The sequence below is a fragment of the Taudactylus pleione genome, unplaced genomic scaffold (assembly GCF_031769625.1).
Source record: "Taudactylus pleione unplaced genomic scaffold, aTauple2 ptg001228l, whole genome shotgun sequence".
In the NCBI taxonomy this organism is placed as follows: Eukaryota; Metazoa; Chordata; class Amphibia; order Anura; family Myobatrachidae; genus Taudactylus; species Taudactylus pleione.
This window is the reverse complement of record NW_028285628.1, coordinates 779,638-799,991: the sequence shown is the minus strand read 5'-3', so window position 1 is coordinate 799,991 and position 20,354 is coordinate 779,638. Positions and strand designations below refer to the sequence as shown.

Sequence of the window (20,354 nt, the reverse complement as noted above, 5' to 3'; positions counted from 1 at the left end):
GAGGTGTTGATCAAAGATCTCTCTTCAGAATAGCTATTCTTATAGACAAAATAACACAATTTCCAAAGGGACAGCCTAGAATTTCATGCTGTAACCAAAAGTGGTTTACGATATGATTTTGCAGAGTAAAATCAATTCGCGCATTCAGAAGAGAAAAATGGAATTAATTTAGTATTTATAAGTTAGGTTGCAGCTTAAGTAAAAAAGTAAGATTACTCTTGTGGGGTGCATTACAACAAGGAGCTTATTTGAGAGAAGGTACTTTGAGTCTGCTATTTTTAGTCGAGAAATAAACGTTATCTCATGGACATAATAACGGTGCTGAACGATGATGCCTATCAGCGTGTTTCTCGTACCAAGCAGAAGCTTTAAGGAATGCATTACAAGATGTCTTCCAGTCATCATGGAGATCATAGATAGTAGTGTCAACACACTTGAAGACATGGAGGATGTAGGAGAATTTAATTATCAGACTAGTGAAGATTATTATAAATAAACTCTAATCATGGGAGCAGATCTGCCTTATTGATTAAACAGGGAGCAAATCTGCCTTATTGTGTAAACAGCAGAGGAAGTTTTCTAATTAATCCTTTCAGTTTACCAAGTAGAATTGATGGATGGTGGTAAATGAAAGAGAAATACAGTCTCACATTAGGTCATTATAGAAAGCTCTCGAAAACCTAGAAACTACGTGTACCACTCAATCTAAGATAATACAATCAGAAAGGCTGTGAAGTTGACAAATCTCTTTAATAAACAGTCTAAAAAGTAGGGAGGAACATGGCATTGTATTAAGAGGTGTAATTAAAATGAACATGTTAGAGAAGTCAGGTGAGATGTACTAAGCTCTGGAAAGTGATAAATTGGAGATTGATGAACTACCAACCAATCAGCTCCTAACTCATTTTACAAACACAGCCTGTAATATGACAGTTAGGAGCTAAGTGTCTGGTAGTTTCTCACTTTCCAATTTATCTTTTTCCAGAGCTTAGTACATCTCTCCCATCGTCTCTTATGACCCAAACAACTGTGGATGGTGGAAGATTGGTAACAAAGTCTATTGAGATGTGAAGTCAGGACTTACCTAAACTGGAAGAGAAAGGAAATATATAGCAGAAGCATGATAAATATTTTTGTTCTGGGCATACCGTGGACAGGTTAGGAAATAATCCTTACCATCTCTCTGGCCTCCAATATGTTCTGGTAATCATTTACATGTTTTTTGAAAATATCAGGATTGCCTGTAGACCAGGAAGAAAGTTTGGGGAATAGGTATATATCTGCAAATATATTTGCAGGAGGAATTTTAGAAGTATAGCCAGAATATGAAAAAGATCTATAACATGTGAGAGTTCTTTTGAGTCCTCTTAAATTGGGTACACACATGAACCATAGTGCGACGCAGCGATGCGGCAATGTAATGATATATCAAATCGCTGTACACACTACACGATCCACCATGCGACGACGCAATATATCATTACATGCTTCATGCAACAACACCGAGCCATCAATGAAATTGTCCCATCTGACATGCAGAACATCTGATGGGACGATGCCACAAATGATGTATTTAAATGACAGATTGGGTGTGCACACTATACGATGGTCATGCAGGTTGGTCAAAAATGCTAATATTGTACAATATATGCCAATTTAAGATCTTCACACTCCAATGTAGCAATTTTTTAACAGAAGATAATCCACACAGACAATGCTTGAGAAATGTATTTTGCTGGTACAGAACTACAAAGACAATGCTTGAGAAATGTATTTTGCTGGTACAGAACAGTGATGATGGAGGAATAATTAAAAAAAACTGTTTGCCAGCAATGTGTATCTTTCAGGTTTGTATGTCACTTCAGTAGGGTGTGATACAAAAGGTCGACAATAAAAAGGACGACACTAATTTGGTCGACACTATAATGTCGACATGGAAAAATATTGACATGGCAAAAGTTAGACAGTACAGAAGGCCGAAGGGTACAAAAGGTTGACAGGTTCAAAAGGTCGACAAGGAAATGGTTGACACAGAAGTGGTCGAAACACGTGTTGACCATTTATGTGTCGTCCATTTCCACGTTGACCTTTTGAACCTGTCGACCTTCTGGTGTCGAATAAATCATTTTGACATTTTAATTGTCAACCTTTTGTATGGAACCCCTTCAGTAAAGTAGATCCTTTTTTAGGGGATGGCTGCAGAATGCCGGCGGTTGGGATCCCGGCGGTCCTGATGCCGGCATCCCTACAGGGTTAGATTACCGACACTACTGACACTTCGTCGGTTGATATCCTCCCAGTCTCCCTACTCCCTACCCTAACCCTCCCTCCCCAGGGCCTAATCCCAACCTCCCCCCCCTAGCGCTTAAACCTAACCTTCCCCTCTCCGCACCCTAAACTGAACCCTCCCCCATTACTGCCTAACCCTCCCCATAGTGCCTAACCCTCCCCCCAACCCCGCTACTTACCTTCGGGACTCAGGCGGTCGGAATGCCGGCGACCGGGGTTTTGACCGCTATGATACTCTCTGTCGGCATTTTAACTGCATCCCCTTTTTTAGGGCCCATTTGGAGTACAGTCTGGTAGCTGTCCAAACACATTTTACTTGGCTTGGCGTATAGATTGTTTTCCCAAGAGTGTTGGAAAACTGTTTTAACATGATAGCGGTGTGTGGCTAATAAAATAAAAATAATAAGAAGAACTGTGTGAAGCTCTGGTAATTCTGCTTGCCACAATTTACTTTGTAGGTTCCAAAATCGATTATTTCTGAGAATTTTGATCTGACTCAAAAAGTAAAAAAATCCAAATGAACCCCCCTGCAAGAGCCAAACTTTGCGGGGCAGGTGCTGTTTATAGTGAAATAAATAGGTCTATGCTTTATTGAGTCTCAGGACTACAGGTTTCCTAAACCAGTGTTTGATTCAATTTCACCTACAACCTGGGACATTTTCGCATCTGAAGCAAAGGTTGCCTATATCATTGCTCTTCTTTCTGAAAAACTTTTTGCCTGCATCTCATGATTTTGGGAAATAAACTATTTTATTCTCTACAATCATTTTGCCGGCACTGCTGGTTTTTGTTATTTTCTTGGTAAACCTGCCCAGGTTTCCCCTGCATCACCAAGTTTGCTAAGTCTGCGTTGTGGGGCTGTTCTTGGGCCAGTATGATTTTAAATTACATGCTATAGCCTCAGAACTCATTCACAGATCACTGAGGTGGCTTCTGTTATAACATACACAAGTCTTCCTACTGAAAATTGAAGTGATGGTATACTATTAGAACCCACCAATTATAAGTAATGATTTCAGAACTCACCATGTATTCAGATAATATTTACAAGTGTTCATACATTATTTATCCTCACTTGTGAATTATACTGTATGCCTTTTATCTAGATAGACCTTACATGTACTGTTTGACTAAAGAATTAACCTTTATTTTTGGCTTGCATATGGAATTTTACATAGATAATCTTATTAGTCAGAAAAAAAATACAATTCCCACAAAATCCCATTTGCACATTGTATTCTGTATAATAAAAAGAGCGTAGATACTAGAAATTGACTGAAAATATATTATATTATATTTGCATAATATATATCAGCTCTAGATATATAGGTTTATTAATAGAAAGCATGATTGCTGGAGAGCTGACATTTTTTTTTACTTTCAAGGTGCGTACACACACAACAATGTAAGTAATGAACGATTTTCGTTCAGTTTTTCCCTTGAAAAAATCGAACGAAAATCGTTTTACAAAGTAGTTGGTTTTACTTTACATAATAAATGATTTTCTGTGTGTTGAAGGAAAAATGTTGCAACTTCTATTGAAAATCGTTCAGTTGGCCAGTCTGACTGAACTACAAACTACAAACTACAATCGACAAACGTGAACGCGCATGAACGATAATCGTTCATCGTTTATCGTTTTACACTGAACGATTTTTTGAACGATTGACCGATAACGACTTTGTTATAGTTAAATCGTTCAAAAATCGTTGTGTGTGTACGCACCTTATGTCGTAACTAAAATGACTTACACAATCAAGCTTGCTTTTCTTCCAAAGGTAAAAAGGGTCAGCAAGTTGCTTCAAAGAATTTTTCAGATTCACCGCTATCAAGGCTCCTAGCACAGCCTAAAGGAGAGAAGTAATGAAACCGGGGAATGTCACATATTAGAGGCAAATGTGGAAGATGGAACAGAGTTAATGAAGATGTAAGTAGACATTATGATGATATTTTCTATATGTACAACAACAGAGCAGAGTAGGATATGAGAGAGTATACAAATTATGAAAACAATGTGAAAAATACAGGCTAAATTATATTATATTAGAAAACAATGGAAAAGCCTATTACTCTATATCATGCAATCTTAAAGACCTGAAAAGACATCTACCTTGGGCAGGGGTTCCAAATAGGTTCCAAGTGCCAACATAGTCACCATAACCACCATCATAACAAAGAAACTAGACATCTGTGGAGGAACAAACACAGAGTATGACCTCATGTGTAAACTTTTACCTATCCTAATTACCCAAACACTCTGTATGACTTTCCCTGTTCTTCTGCATATCAACTTTTAGGGGGGAATTCAATTAGCCCGGATAATTTTTGTGATTTTTTGGGGATTTTTTTTTTCAGGCAATTCAGTTAGAGCTTGTTTTGTTATCTCTCTTCACTTGAAAACACAGAGAAGCCATGATAAGTTCACAGACATATGTATTTTTGCTGCCAGCATCGTTAAAACTGGATATTTACCTGGGATTTTTCTTCAGAACCTGCTGTGGTCATGAAAAAAAAATCCCAGATAATAGCTGCCAGTGGCCGCACTTTGAGGCTATTCGAATAGCCCCGAGGGAACAATTATCAGGTAGTAATTGAATTCCCCCCTATGTCTTAATAATGACATAGAAGTAGTCTGCTAGGTGGCTCCAAGATGTAAAAACTACAGTTCTTAAAAAAAAATAAAAATCTATAGGCTATATCACTTTTCGACTTATCTTTAGTGGGTGATTAAGTGATGAATGTAAAAGTTGCCTCTTTTCATATATGCAATTATGTAGTTGTGCAATTCTGTTTCCAAGAATAAACTGTAATTTGAGTTATGCACACTTTAATATATATGTGCAACATCAAATCTAGTGTATATTTATTTTATTTATTTATTAACAGCTTCTGTTGCGTTTTACAATTGGAGACATTAATAGAACAAAACTTTTATAACAGACAGATGTATAGGTAGGAAAGCCCTGCTCACAAGCTTACAATCTATAGGAAAATAGGCATTGATACACAGGGAAGGGTGCTAAATATTGCATTTTGGTCTAGCCATATGTAGAGTTTCTTGATGGGCTGCATGATCCAGAATGTGTGGGGTTAGGTGTGGACTGTAAAAGGGGATGTAATTACATATGGAAGCTATGAAGGTTATGTGGGCGGTTCTGGAATCTGATAAGCTTGCCTGAAGAGGTGAGTTTTCAGGGAACGCTTGAAGGATTAGAGACTAGAGGAAAGTCTTATTGTGCGTGGTAAGGCATTCCACAGAGTGGGTGCAGCCCCAAAAAAATTCCTGTAACCGTGAATGGGAGCAAGTAATGCGTGGGGATGAGAGACGGAGATCTTGTGCTGAGCTGAGAGATCGGGTTGGGAGATATTTGAGATGAGTGAAGAGATGTATGTTAGTGTGGTTTGGTTAATAGCCTTATGTGTAAGTTTAAAATTTTTTTATTGAATACGGTAGAAAACTGGCAACCAATGGAGGGACTGACAGAGCAGAGCAGCAGATGATGAACGTTTGGCGATGAAGTTCAGTCTCGCATCTGCATTCATAATGGATTGTAATGGTGAGAGCGTTTTTGGGAAGACCAGTAAGGAGACTATTGAAATAGTCAATGCTGGAAATAATGAGTTCATGGATTACAGTTTTTGCAGTGTCTTGTGTGACATATGGTAACATTTTGGATATGTTTTTTATATGTATGTATCATGATTTTGAGACAGAATGTGGGGAACAAAGGACAGTTCAGAGTCAAGGATAACACCTAGGCAGCGAGCTTGTGGGGCAGGGTGGATTGTCGAGTTATCAACAGTGATAGAGAGATCAAGTTGGTAACTGTTATTGGCCAGTGGAAATCTAATTAATTATGTTTTAGAAATATTATGGTTGAGGTGTCGAGATGACATCCAAGATGAAATGGCAGAAGACCAGCACAGGTGGCGACAAATCTGGCGAGGATAGGTAGATCTGAGCATCATCCGCATACAGATGGCATACAGATGGTACTGAAATCCAAAAGAGCGGATTAGTTTGCCAAGAGTGGTGGTATAGATTGAGAATAGCAGAGAACCTAAGACAGAGCCTAGTGTATAGATGCAAACAGGGCAAATATGCTAGTACACCCAAAGCAATGCTCTTCTTTTTCTGTTATTGTGATAACTCTGTTTCTGAGCAAAGGGTAGCCCCTCACACATTACATTAATCTGGGATATGATCAAATGGAACAAATATAAGATATCGGAGAATAGGATCATAAACTGGTGCGGGATAGTGTGTTTTTGCATGATGCTGAAGGGCAAATATGAGTCAAACATCATTACTAGCTGCACAAAAGGGCATCAACATAACCTTACTGAAGCATTTTCACCTAAATGCCCTGAACCACCAAATGAAAGACCCACAAGTTTTAGATAATGCACAACTGTGGACATAGGGCCTGATTTAGAGGCACTCGCTAGATGCGATCACTCACACGAAGTGTATGCAAATTGCGAAGGCAGTGCTATCGCACAGCAATGCATTAGCATGCCCAATATTTCTTAGAGAGCGATCACATAGTGTATGCAGATACCCACTAGTCTGTTTTAAGATGCCCACTTGTGCACGTCATGTCCAGGAAGTGTATGAAACCATCGGTACATCGGATGCTATCGCAGCGCTTGAAGTTGTCCATACCCTGCCGCAAGCACTGAGAGCACTTCAGTGTAAAAACAAGCAAGGTGACGTGTACTACGATGCTGTCTTTTAATTATGCACACCTCTAAAATGCCATTGGGATGCTCAGGCACGCCTGCGTTTGCACCTCCACCCATTTTTAATGACCAGCCCCTGTTACCACCTACAAACGGCTTCCCTTGTCACTCACTCTGCTGGGCTGCCTATGTGCAGCGAGCGAATGCATTGTGAACTTTTGCTAAGGTATGCACATGCGCACAATGCATACACACTGCAAACCATCGGCAGCAGCGAGAGTATGCATCTTAGCGAGCAGGTCTGAATGAGCTCCATAGTGACTGTTGACATGCTGACTGTATCCCATTAGAGACATTTTAATTACTAGCAGAGTAATGTACATTTTATGCACAGAGAGCTAATGGGGCTTGTGACCATGGAGCTAGAACAGCACATCATCTCAACAACAATTTACATGTGCTAAGTTTTGTGTGGCATAATATCCCCATAATATGGTCTTTTACTTTCACTTAGGGATGGACATCGGAAGCTCGGCATCGAATGGTTGCCGGACATCCGACATGTGATGGTTATGCTGTGCTCATGCGCACTTAAGGCCGAAGAGAGGGCAGAGCCTCTGGGAACGGGGACGGAGCCTCGCAGCACCCCAGGTCATGTCACTGTGGAGGCTTGCCCAGCACTCTCCGAGATGCTGGATGCCCCCAGGCTCCCCCTAACACAGTGCATGCATCTATTCTCCCGCTGCTCACCTGCAGCAGCGGTGTGTGCTCCCGCCACAGCCAGCCATCGAATGGGCATTGGAAAACTGCATTAGATTGCTGTAAACCATTGAATTCCCGCTATTCAAATGAATAAGTACTTCCATCAAATCGGAAACATCAATAGTTGCTAAGCATCGGCTTCCGATGTCCATCCTTTCTTTCACTTTTGCTTTTCCTTTCCGTATAATTCCATTCTTCTGTGATATACTTGTGCTTTCATACTTAGTGATGATTATATAGACCATGAATAGGCTAGGATAATGATGGTCACTTCCTTCTGCTTTATGATGTGATTGGGGTAGGACTGGGCACACTTAGGCCCTGATTCAGAGCCGGACGCTTTTTTTTTTTTAATGGAGCGGCCTCCTGGCCGCTCGCATTGCTGTGGGTTGCCACCCACAGCTAATGCGAGTGGCCAGGATGATGGTCGCGATGGTCAAGACCATCGCGACCATTGGGCTTGCAATGAGACCCTTGTGGTAGGGTCTCGTGGCCACAAGCCCCAGACAGATGTCAGTGGGGTCGCCCCCAGATGGTAGGCATTCTCATAGGAACGCCTCCATCTGGGCAACCAACCCCCCGGCCCGCCCACCAAAGGGGGTGTACTGTCACTCAACATCGACAGCACGCCCCCTTTGGTGCGAGACCCGGAGTGACGGATTGCCCGTCGCTATCCGTGCCTCGCGCATGCGCACGACGGAGCCGGCTCCGTCGTGCGCATGCGCTCTGGGCCACCATCGACCCGGTTGCGAGTGCTCAGCGCTTGCGACCGGGTCTGAATCAGGCCCACAATACCAAATCCTGTGGGAGATGCTGTATATGCAGAATTTCAATGCCAATTGCAGAACAAGACCTACTTGCCTACTTTTCTACTTGCTGGAATGACCGGGAGGCTCACAAAAATCAGGCACTCCTGTCCACACGGAAAGGAAAGTCTCCCGGGGGTCGGGGCCAGCCATCCACTTCCTCAGTGAAGTGGGCAGCAAAGGCAGATGATGACGTTATTCGCTGTAATCTCGCCATTGCATAGCGGGGATAGGGCTAAAATTATGCATTTGCATAGTCACACCCCTGAACCTGCCCACCTCCGCTGAGCCTTGCCCATTGCCGCTTCCAGACCCGACAACCTCCGCCATGCCCCGCCCCCTGTAGTGGTGACCTGGCTGCCCCCTACTGGAGGAGGCTGCTAAAGGTCGGCTACTATGGAACAAGGTGATTAATACATGGAACTGTTTTGAAATATTACTAAGTTACTAAGGGCAAAGTAGACAAAGACTAGGGATAAAAAAAATTAAATATGAACTTGTTCATAGGTGTCTGGGACTAATATCCCTAACTTGACAAACTTCCTTGAAAGGTTTACATAGGGCTGCATACTGTATGAAAACAAAGACAATGAGGGGGTAGAGGAGTAGCGAACAGACAGGATTAGAGTAATTAATGGAGAAAATGGAGACAGGGGACGGGATGTATCATGCACATTTTGAATGTGAAACATCCCGCCGCTTACCACATGCATATGCAGGTGTTTATTAATGCCATATTCATGTAGATTAGCTATTAAAGCTGCAAAGGACAGCTCTTTATGACTTGGTTTATGACTGGGAGTCCTTCTGTGCATGTGCGGCCATAAGTCAGTGCATGTGTGAGCCATGGGGGACCCTGTGAGGGATCCTCTCGATGAATTATGTGAAAAGAATCCCATAGGCTTCTATTAGGCAATGCCATCTATAGATGGCATTTCCTTCTGGGTACTGCTCCGGGAAGTTTTGCTTTCCAGAGCTTGATAGAACTTCCAAAAATGGCAGCACTGATGACAGTGCTTGGAGGAACAAAGCAAGTGGGCCATTCCCATGAGGGATTACAGTCTAATAGGGAGGGGTGTAACAAAGAGGGTGAGCTGGGTGGTCAGAGGAGCGGTGTAGAGAGTTATATGGAGGTCTAGCAAGAGGTGAATCTTCATATTTCAATATGAATATATATGTGAAATATAAGATCTTATACTTCACATATATATATATAATATGTGAACAACTGTTAGTGAGATGCTCTAGTTGATTCTTTTCCCTTACCTGTGACTTTCCTCCTGCTCCATCCACTGCCAATGTTACAGAGAGCGCACAGCAAATCACATGGATAAAGAAAAACGAACCAAAGAAATTACTACAACCGAGGGCCAACATTTCCTGTAAGAAAGTATTTCTTATATTTAGTACACTGCATAATCTATCAAGTGCACTATAACCTTGACACCAGTTGCTACTTGGTTGAAAAGTAGATTTTACATTTAGTTTTTTAAAATAAAAACACACATAAAATAAGTATTATTATTAATCCAAATGTAGTGGGGTAAGAAATATAAAATCACCTGCAGAACAACTACTCCAAAGTGTTTAAAATACATGTTTGTAGCTAGATACCACACAACAATGCTTCTCTAGTACTAGTAATGTTATAATTACTTAAACATGCCATAGAGTTCTTTAAGATTTTAACAATATACTGGTAGTAGATACCCTTAGGAGTACTCAATTACTGGCAATGTCTGAAATGTGGTGCAAACACTTGGAACTCTAGCACTTTGCGAAGACCAACATCAACAATTTTTCCTCACACCCCTTAGAAGGGCACAGGAAAATTGGCAATATAGAGGTACAGAGTTTTATCGCGATGCACACAACCGAATATCGCAGAGCATTGAATACCCCTGGTTGAACCTTAGTACAGCTGGCAATAAAGAGTGGCACTCAATATCTTACCTGGTTTGGGTCAACATCATAGCCATGTCTAGTTCCTAATGTCCTGCCCATGGCAAGGTTAATCACATAGCCAACGATAGCAAGAGAGAAGGCAGTGCCAATCATGTCACCCCATTGACTTACATGAGGTAATGTGGGGGAAGGAAATCTGCAAAGAATACACAGAACGTAACCTAACCTAATTGCACATCCACTTACATATCGTTATAATAGTAATAATACAGTATTTCATGTCCTTATTTTTTTTTCTTTTTTCTTTAAAATATGCAATAAGTATATATATTCCTCAATGTTTTACTTTTTACTCTTAATTATTATATTTAACTATACAAAGTATGGGTAAAAATGTTAAAGGGATTGAATGTATTAAGAATTATTGAATTGTTTTCAAAAACGTAAACAGTAAATGAATTAGTATTGTTTTGTTTAATTCTGTACTTAGGCAGTTTTCCATGATTCCCAACCAAGAAAGCATTTCCTTGCATTTTTATAACAAATTATTGTACATTGTTCAAACTCTTGCTAAATCAATCAAGTTTTTAATAATGTCTATTAAAATATTTCTGTCCTTTCACCTACACAGCTACTACAGTACACAGCATCATTCTTCTCTGACATGCCAATGCAGGGGCTGATTCTGAGGTGGGGCAAAGGAAAAAGAGCATGTAACTTTGCACCCAGGCAAACCGTGGATGCAATGTAAGGGGTGCAAATATTTGTTTTTTGTATGCAGGGTAAATACTGGCTGATTTTGAATGTAGCCCACACATGCTGGACAAATCTTTCTGAACATTTTAGATTTGCCCCACCTGCAGGTTTCAAATTTACTATATTTTGCTTTGATCTCAACTCAGAATTAGCCCCATAGTGTGACGCTAAGGGCCTGATTCAGAGGTGAACGCTGTTGTGGCATCTGGATCAAGCTGCCAATGTTTTTAGTTTGCGTTGCGTTCGAGCCGCACTGTGAATGCGACCTGATGGTTACTGCCAGGGGACGCAGAGTAAATTTGGGTGCAGAGAAGTGGAAGTTCAGTGTGCGTTCTTGGTGGAAACAGGAGGGTGCTAGCCAGACGCGGGGGCAAGTTATGCGCAGCGACTGAAACCTTTACCACAGTTGCACTGAATTTGGAGGCCATGTTCAGATAGGCATAGCTCTTCTATAGGGCTAGTGCAATTTTTCAATGGTGCGTCCGATGTGCATGTGATGATGCGACATTTTACGCAAAGTGGTGGACTAGCAACACAGCCGGTGGGCGTCTCTATACGAATTTCATGAATTTCATAGGGTTGGTCCATTAGCATAAATTTGCAGTTGCACAAGCATTAGCGCCCACTTCTGTTTAAGGCCCAAAGTCCTAACAGTGCATACTTCTGTTTTCAAATAAGAACCTACTGATGTCCACCTACACACATTAAATGCTGAACAACACATTTGTGGCTAAGTTTAGCATATTGGAGAAATACATTTTGAATGTTCAAATTTTAAATTATCTGACTATTAAATATTGTATTTCATTGAAGAGGACAATATACTCAATGCAGTGGCGTAACTAGGGTATTTGGAGCCCAGGGCAAATTTGAAAAGGGAGCCCCCCCCATGTGCGCGCGCAGCAAAAAATGGGTGTGGTCACTTAAAAATGGGGCGTGTCAACATGACACACCCCTTTATTTTCAAACTGAACATTCCTATCCATATGCACCTTAACCCCAGTAGTACCCCTATACAGTACCCCCAGTAAGCAGTTGTGGTCCCTCTCATGCAGGCCCATAGTAGTGCCCCTTATACAGTATCCCTAGTAGTGGTCCCTCTTATACAGCCCCCAATTAGTTCCCCTTACTCAGTACCCCCAGTAGTGGCCCCCCCAAATGCAGTGCCCCACGTAGTGTTCCCCCTTATGCAGTGCCCCCAGTAGCAGTCCCCACAATGCACTGCGCCCAGTAGTGGTATCCCCTTATGCAGTGCCCTTTTATATAGTGCCCCCAGCAGTAGTCCCCCCCATGCAGTTTTCCCAGTAGTGGCCCCTTATGCAGGCACCCTGTATTGATCCCCCTATCTAGTGCCCCCTGTAGTGGTCCCCGCAGTGCCCCTAGCAGTAATCCCCTTATATAGTGCCCCCAGCAGTAGTGTCCCCCCCTCCCATGCAGTGCCCCCAGTAGTGGTCCCCCTGATGCAGGCTCCCAGTAGTGACCCCCCCCTATCCAGTGGTCCCTGTAGTGGCCCTTCCAATTATTGCCCCCAGTAGTGGTCCCCCGAGTGCAGTGCCTCTAGTAATAGGCCCCTTTTAGAATGCCCCCAGTGGTAGTCCCCCCCCAAGTAGTAGTCCCCAGTAGAGTAGCCCCCCCCAGTAGAGGTCCTCCCAATGGCACCCCCAGTAGTAGCCACACCTCCCCCAGTAGAGGTCCCCCCAGTAGTAGCCAACCCCTCCCCCGTTGTGCAGATAGGTTTAAAAATAAATAAATATATATAAAAATATACTTACCTGATTCCACGCTGCTCCTGCTCCTGTCCGCGATGCCGCTCCCGCCCTCCAGTCCGCCCGGGCTGGCGCGCTCAGCATTATGGGACTGACGTCATGACGTCATGACGTCAGTCCCATTACCCACTGCAGGAGCCAGACGGAAGTCCGGCTCTTGCAGTGGGTGCTGCAGCAGTCAATGAGCGTCTATCTGACTCTCATTGGCTGCTGTTTAACACATGCATCGCCGCCAGTGCTGGCGGCGATGCGTGTGTTATGCACAGCCTGAGCCCGCCTCCTGGCGCTATTGGGCAAGCGCTCAGGGGGAGGGAACGGGCTCAGGCGTGCAGCACAGGACCGTCGCTGGAATCCTAGCGCCGGTCCTGTGCAAATGTGTAGTGCTGACCGCACTCATTGCGGTCGGCGCTACACTGGCTATCTAGGGCGGGCGGGCCGGTACCGTGGCTGGCGGCGCCCCCCCCGCGTCGCCGGTCCAACGGCGCCCATGGCACGAACCCCGCTCGCCCTGCCCTAGTTACGCCACTGACTCAATGATACACTTTCTAATACTGGGTAGGACAGCCCATGTCCCCAGAGCAGCCTGAATTATTTGTGCTATGGCTTGAACAAGGTGCTGAAAACATTCCTTATAGATTTTGGTCCATGGTGACATGGTAGCATCGTGCAGTTGCTGCAGAATTATCGGCTGCACACTCATGTGGCAAATCTCCCATTTTACACAAAAGGTGCTGTATTGGATTGAAGGTGCTCTCGGGCTAAATCACCCATTGACTAACAGACAAGTTTTGGGTAAATTTACCCCCTGGTGTCTGTGGAAGCCATTGAAGCACACTGAACTCATTGTCATGTACTTGGAACCAGCTTGAGATGGCATGTTATTCTGCTGGAAATAGCCAGTAGAAGATGGGTAGAATGTGGTCATACAGGGATGCACAAGGCAGCTACAATATATAAGTAGGTTAAATGCCCCTTTAACGTTATTGTGATGCTTAATATAATCTTGAGCACAGAGATGAGACCATACTTGCCGACTTTTATTATCTTCTCCCTGGGAGATGCCCTTAGAGCAGACACAGCTGGCCACTTTGGGGGGTGGGGCCAGATTCCTTTGTCATTAGGCCCCACCCCCACCATGTCAAACTGCCATGAATCGTGGGAGCGCGAGATGGGGGCTGGGCTAAATGACGCGGTTTCATGTCATTTAGCCTTGACCCCTTCGGAGCCGCAATTCAACCCATTTATGCCACAATTCACGGGAATTATCTCCTGATCCTGCCCACTTCACTAGGAAGTGGCCACACCGCACACCCTGCACCCATACTTTCTAATACTTACCTCTCTGAAGTCCCACGTCGGCAGGAGAGGCGCTACACAGAATGCCTGGAAAATGTCCGTCATGCCATTTTCCCGATATCCTGCACATACGCAGTAGACTTTGGGCACAGACTAGTGCCTGGAGTCTACTGAACCTGTCAGTGTGCCGCGGCCGCCGGAGAGAGAGGAGGGGACCCCTGGGTGTGTAAGAAAGTTAATGTGGATTCTTCCTTCCGTGTAGCACCTGTTAATAATTAAATAATGCTATACTGATATGCTATGCCATTAAATACCTTAAGCACTTACCCTAATGGGATTTGGCCCACTATATTCATGTTGTACTTTTCTGGAAGCTTGAAACTACCAGAAATAGCTGTAGCGGTTATGACCTGAAAAAAGAATGCAGATAATTATACCTCAGACATTGTAACATAAGAATACTTACCCACTCTCTCGGTATGTCTGGGTGACTCCTGAATTAAGGGGAGTACCCTCACACTCCCGTAGGAGCAGATCACCCTCACACATCCTGCCTACTTCTTCATGCCATTCGCAGCATTGCATAGCATGGGGCGAGGCCATGATTATGTGATTTGCGTCACTCCAACCCCTGGACTTGGCTACCTTGGAATATTGTTGCAAGTGTGGACATACGTATCAAGTCAAACGTAAATATGTGCCTTAGTGAAAGAGCACAGCATACAAATGTTCAGTGTCACCTCACAGGGAAAATGATACGTACAATTAAGATCTCCATGGGGATAGGAAAGCGTATCTTGTGCATGTATTTGATATTCAGTTCCTTGACAATGATGAGCAGCACTATGCTGACCAGAGCAAAGATCAGAGATGCCACATTAGTTTGTGGAAGTTTCTTACAGATGTCTATGAAGGTCTGCAATGAGAAGTGTACATGGGTCAGTACCTATGGATAAATGAGGCAATCTGTTTTTAGCACTCTCAGGCTGTCATTAAATACTTACATAGATAATAGCCAGAATGCCACTGTATGGCGGTATTGTGATGCCAAAAATATACTTGAGCACAGAGATTAGAATCTGCAGGCCAGCAGCTGTCATAAAGCCTCGGATAAATGATTCAGAAAGATATATAGCAACAAAGCCAAACTGCACAAAGCCCAGGGCAATCTTATAGGGAGAGAAAATAATAAATTAATAATTAGACACAATGGTACTACTGGTACTGAAAGAGAGTAAATAAATGACAGTTATAAGAGAGAGCTATGCAATATCTATGAACATAATTCTATTTGTCATTTAATGGCACCATGGCACTGACCTGTATGACTGCTGTCAGACATGCCAATGTGGCTGAAATCTGCATCCTTGCAGCATTCATTGCCTCAATGTCTGTGATGGTAACATTCGTGGTCTCATTAAGTTTCTGAAATTGAGACTCTGGAGCCAGCTGCATACATACATTTCCCACTATGATACTAATGACAGCAAAAGTGCCTTAAAAACACACACAAAAAAAAACAATTATAGAAATAGGGAATGATGTAACAAATTCATGTCACAAATATCAGGAATGATCACATCAGCAATGCCTTACCTGGCACCAGCTGTGGAATGCCTCCCAGGAAGAAGTACACCACAATGGGAAAGAAAGAAGAGTACAAGCCATTCACCGGTGGGAGGTTAGCAAGAAGAGCAAAAGCCATACCTGCAACCATAAAGCAAAGCTGCCAACATCTCTCTCAACTGCCAGGGAAATGTATCTACAGTATATTCATGAAGGCGACACTACTAACCTTGTGGCACCTGGATGGTGCCAGCACTGACGCCACCAAGTAGATCTAGAAGGGCATATTGCTTTATGTTATATTTGGGCAACCAGGTGAGTATAGGGAAGAGACCAAATATGAGAATTTTGAGTTTGGCTGGTGACCAACTGAAAGTAAAACATGAAAGTACAGTATTATGTGCACAGGTCTATATATTGATATATTATATAACCCTCTTACCTCAAAGGTTGTTGAAATGACAATTAGGCAGTCATGCTAGCAGCAGCAGCCTTGTCCTATTTCATACTGTATTTACCATATGGGAAAACTAGGCACATATCCGGGCAGCGGCACCCTGAGCCACCGTGGACATATTCCTATATGATATTATTCTCTTTTTGCCACTTGGATTTATCAGCCTGTACTGTAATAGAAGATGTGGTGTTGGCCAAATCGACAAGAGCATGTTGTGTCTACAATTATTAATTTAGGGGTTATTCAGTCACAATAACTGGACTCGCTTCAACTCTATACATTGCCCTGTTTCTGTAAAAAGAGTAGTCTCAGTCATGCATGTCATTAGTAAATAAGAGGAAACAGTCCAAACTTTACAACCAGCCATAACATGGTAGGAGATGGGTTTTGCAACAGTTACATTTCAGTGACTTTCATATTAGAATTAACATAGGTAGTTGTGTTACAACCTACCTAAATAGCTTCCGGACTTTCCCACCAACCGGATAACTGCGATTTTTCTTTTCATATTCCTCATTGAAGAGTTCAAGGGAGTATGTGGACCGGTCAACTATATATCGAGGTCGAGCCTTCTTCATGGTTTGGCGATTAACAATGGCAAAGACAGCTAACCCTAAATATGAGTCAGCTAGCTAAAAAAAAAAAAAGAAACAGAATAATGTATCATTGTATTCACATTGTCATACTATTTTGTGAAAATAACTCCTTGAAATTCGAAAATTCAAAAAAGCACATCTTTAATGTACTAATGCATTACAGATTTTCTCAAACTACTTCCATAAATCTTCATCACAAATAATATTTTTTCCTAATTCTCTTTTAAAACTACTATTACTGAAATTTGCAATGAAAAAAAACAGGCTGTTTTTGGTACAGTTGTAACAATTGGGACCACAGACCCATTCAAGAACTATTTGACTAGGGTAACCTGGAGTTCACATATACTAGCTCCCTGCCCCATGAAGAAAGAAGGTATAGTGGCACTACTTGGTTGCCTCAAGTTCTAAAGCATGAACTCCCAGAAATGCAACAGTGATTAGAGAACCAGGCAATTTGTAGTCAAACAAGCCAAGGTCAGCAACTGTCAAATGGAAAAGGTACACAATCAACAATGTATCTGCGTTGTAGTTTTCTGATAGCTGCTATAGTAATACAGTATATAACAATGATGATACAATTTATGAAAGACCAATGCCTATGTTATGACAAGACTTGCATATTTGCCAACTGTTCCTAATTTCCAGGGACATTCCCATGGTGATCCTGGGTTTCCCTGTATTTATTGTGTCCTACATTGCACAGCTGTGGTCATAGTGACTCTTCTGGCCATTTGTCAGTGAACTTAAACAGCCAGGCCTTAAATCAGAATGAACTTTTTGCTCTTTGATTCACTGCCAGACTGACACTGTACTGCGGGACACTAAGGTTTTGTAAGTGAGGCATAATCAATGACTCATTTATTGAGACTTAGTTTACCTACCACTGTCTGGGCAAAGGTACGTAGAGTGTATTTGAAGGGTTAAGTATCATTAAATGCATTTTAATAAGCAATCCTATTCTGGGCTATAATGGGCTCGGGGAAGATTAATGTAATGTCAAGGGTATAAGTATTGATCTGATGGAAAACCAATTAGGGACTTATCATGAAATTGATGAGAGTCAAATTGTGAGTGGGTCATTTTCAATGATGCACCTGATTGTATTATAATTTGTCCCACCACCTCCAAAACATTTCCTGCAAAAGCTGGTGTTTATTCCAAGGTTTAAAGATTTGGTCCTTGAAATAGTTTTCCCTGTTTTTCTTTTATTACATGAAATACATAAAAAATGCATCTTACATGCATGTTAGATGCAATACTTACCAGTGTCCCTAGCCTTTATGCATTATTATTAATTGAGTATCATTTAGTAGACCTGGCAAAGTTGCAAAGTGGCAAAGTTGAATGCAATGGAGCAATGTTTTTTGTCTGCACATGCATCTGAGTAGCACCGAACTTGCATGCAGATTTTCTTCGTACAGAGAGGCAGTACAAATTTAAACGCACAATAGCAATGGCAATTTGATTGTAATTTTTCCGGTTGTGTGGCCAAACAAATGCACAGAGATGTTGCATCCTATGGGAGGGTCACAGGGGTGTCGATGATAGTGGTTGCATTCATAGCCACAGAACTGTTTGTGTAAAAGGCCATATTCAGATGGACAATCTGCACCTGCCTTAGGGCTGGTGCAAGTGTTGATGGTTTGACCAATGGTGTGCCTAAAGACACATCAATCGGTATTTCAGCGTCTACGGAAGCTGAAAGTGGGCGTCTCAGTCTTGCACATTCAGACGTACAACTGTACATCGGGGAAAGGCTTGTAGTGGTATTTGCTTGAAGTTGCTAAATCAGGCCCTTAGTGCCACAAGGGCCACCGAACAGTACCACAAGTGACGAAGCTTAGATAAATGGCTCAGTAGTGAAATAGCCTGGAAATTATTTAATTGTTACATTCTATTGGAAGAAAGATTTAGTAATTTTGCAACACATTAATAATAGCAGCCCTGTATACTATTTTAGTCAACTCATCATATTGGATATAACCTATAAGTGCAATTTTCATTTACCAGCATGTCATATAACCTAAATTATTATTAACTGTTTATACAATTGCATTGATTTACCACTTGCAAAACTGATACCTCCAAAATGACACTCACAGGGGTACATTTACTAAAGTGAGAGTTTCAAAAGTGGATATGTTGCCCATAGCAACCAATTAGATTCTATTTAACATATAACTAGCAGCTTCTAGAAGATAATAGCTAGAATGTGATTGGTTGCTATGGGCAACATCTCCACTTCTAAAAACTCTCACTTTAGTAAATTTACGGCACATTGTGAAAAAAATCTTGACATTTGTCATGATGCCAAACAATGCTCCAACACACATTAAATTCTTTGTTGACAATCCCTAGCTTTAATCTAACATAGTTCTCTGCTCTATTAGATCAGTCAGCTTGTCCACCATTGATTGTCCCACCCATAGTGACCAGATTTTTTGTTTTAAATGTCTTTATTTGGAATTTTCCAAACTGAACAAGAGATAAAATAGCAGTGCATTGTACAACATCAAAGAATAAGCAGTAGAAATACTAAATGCTCCCACAGACAGAAAACAACTGGCACAAGGCCAGTATCGTTGGAAAATTACATATTGAAGATTAGAAGACTGATTAGAAATAAGGGAGAAAAAAGAAGTTAGTGATAAGAGAAAAAGAAAGTCGAAGAGTGGTACATCCATCCCCAAAATCTCTTTGGACAGAGATATCAGATTTTCCAAAAAGGGGAAACTTTGTGCACTCCCACCAAATATGAATTATGGTGCCCGGGGTAGCATTGTATCTCCAACCGGAAGCCAAAACAGGTCATAAAATTTGTGGAGCATTATAGGAGTTCTATATAAATGGGAGAGAAATTTTAATTGTGACTCAATAAGTGAACTGCTGTGAGAATGGGTAAAGCTCGGTTCCATAGCTCATCCTAGAGTGCAAGTGACACATAAGTTGCCTCCAGAATCAATTTGTATATGATAGAAATCTTTGTTTTGGAGGAGCAGACCCTATGCAATACTGTTCAAAGGGGGTGAGATCTCTGGAAATGCGTCAGTCTTTCTGCGGTGACCAGCACATTTATAGAGCATAAGCTTTACCCCAGCACTAACCTACAGTAATTTGCTGGTATTGGCTGGTAATTCCCTGATTCTGCAGCGTTCTCTTTCTCTCTATATATAGATAGCTAGCCAAGGTGTTCTGTTTGATCTGTATAAACTCGGCCCCTCCCTGAAGTTTGCTAACAGAAACTACTCCAGATATCCATGGGAGGTCCTTCCTTCTAGCATCACCATATAAGTTGAACGTACTCCGCTGGGTGTGCAACTTTCCTTGAGAGGGCGTCTGTCTTTTAATGCAATAGAGAAGGAGTATTTTTTTCTATAAAACGGAATGGCTGTAATGCCAAGAACAAGGAACTCACATCATTTACCTTTCTGCATCCAACATATTTGTGCATATCTAGTAACTAGCATAA

General features: G+C 42.0%; 1 protein-coding gene across 1 annotated transcript in view; it reads right to left on the bottom strand.

The window, feature by feature from the left end:
• Positions 1–20,354, bottom strand: part of SLC26A9 (solute carrier family 26 member 9) — a 148,231-nt gene that overhangs the window by 59,440 nt on the left and 68,437 nt on the right. Inside the window, exons 2-12 of the mRNA XM_088462405.1 lie at positions 16,740–16,918; positions 16,059–16,198; positions 15,860–15,970; positions 15,584–15,759; positions 15,268–15,432; positions 15,027–15,179; positions 14,591–14,673; positions 10,494–10,641; positions 9,807–9,920; positions 4,400–4,477; positions 4,041–4,136 (exon numbers count right to left, since the gene is read on the bottom strand). Coding sequence (XP_088318531.1) covers positions 4,041–4,136; positions 4,400–4,477; positions 9,807–9,920; positions 10,494–10,641; positions 14,591–14,673; positions 15,027–15,179; positions 15,268–15,432; positions 15,584–15,759; positions 15,860–15,970; positions 16,059–16,198; positions 16,740–16,864 — 1,389 coding nt within the window. The 5' untranslated portion in view covers positions 16,865–16,918. The remainder of the gene's footprint in view (positions 1–4,040; positions 4,137–4,399; positions 4,478–9,806; positions 9,921–10,493; positions 10,642–14,590; positions 14,674–15,026; positions 15,180–15,267; positions 15,433–15,583; positions 15,760–15,859; positions 15,971–16,058; positions 16,199–16,739; positions 16,919–20,354) is intronic.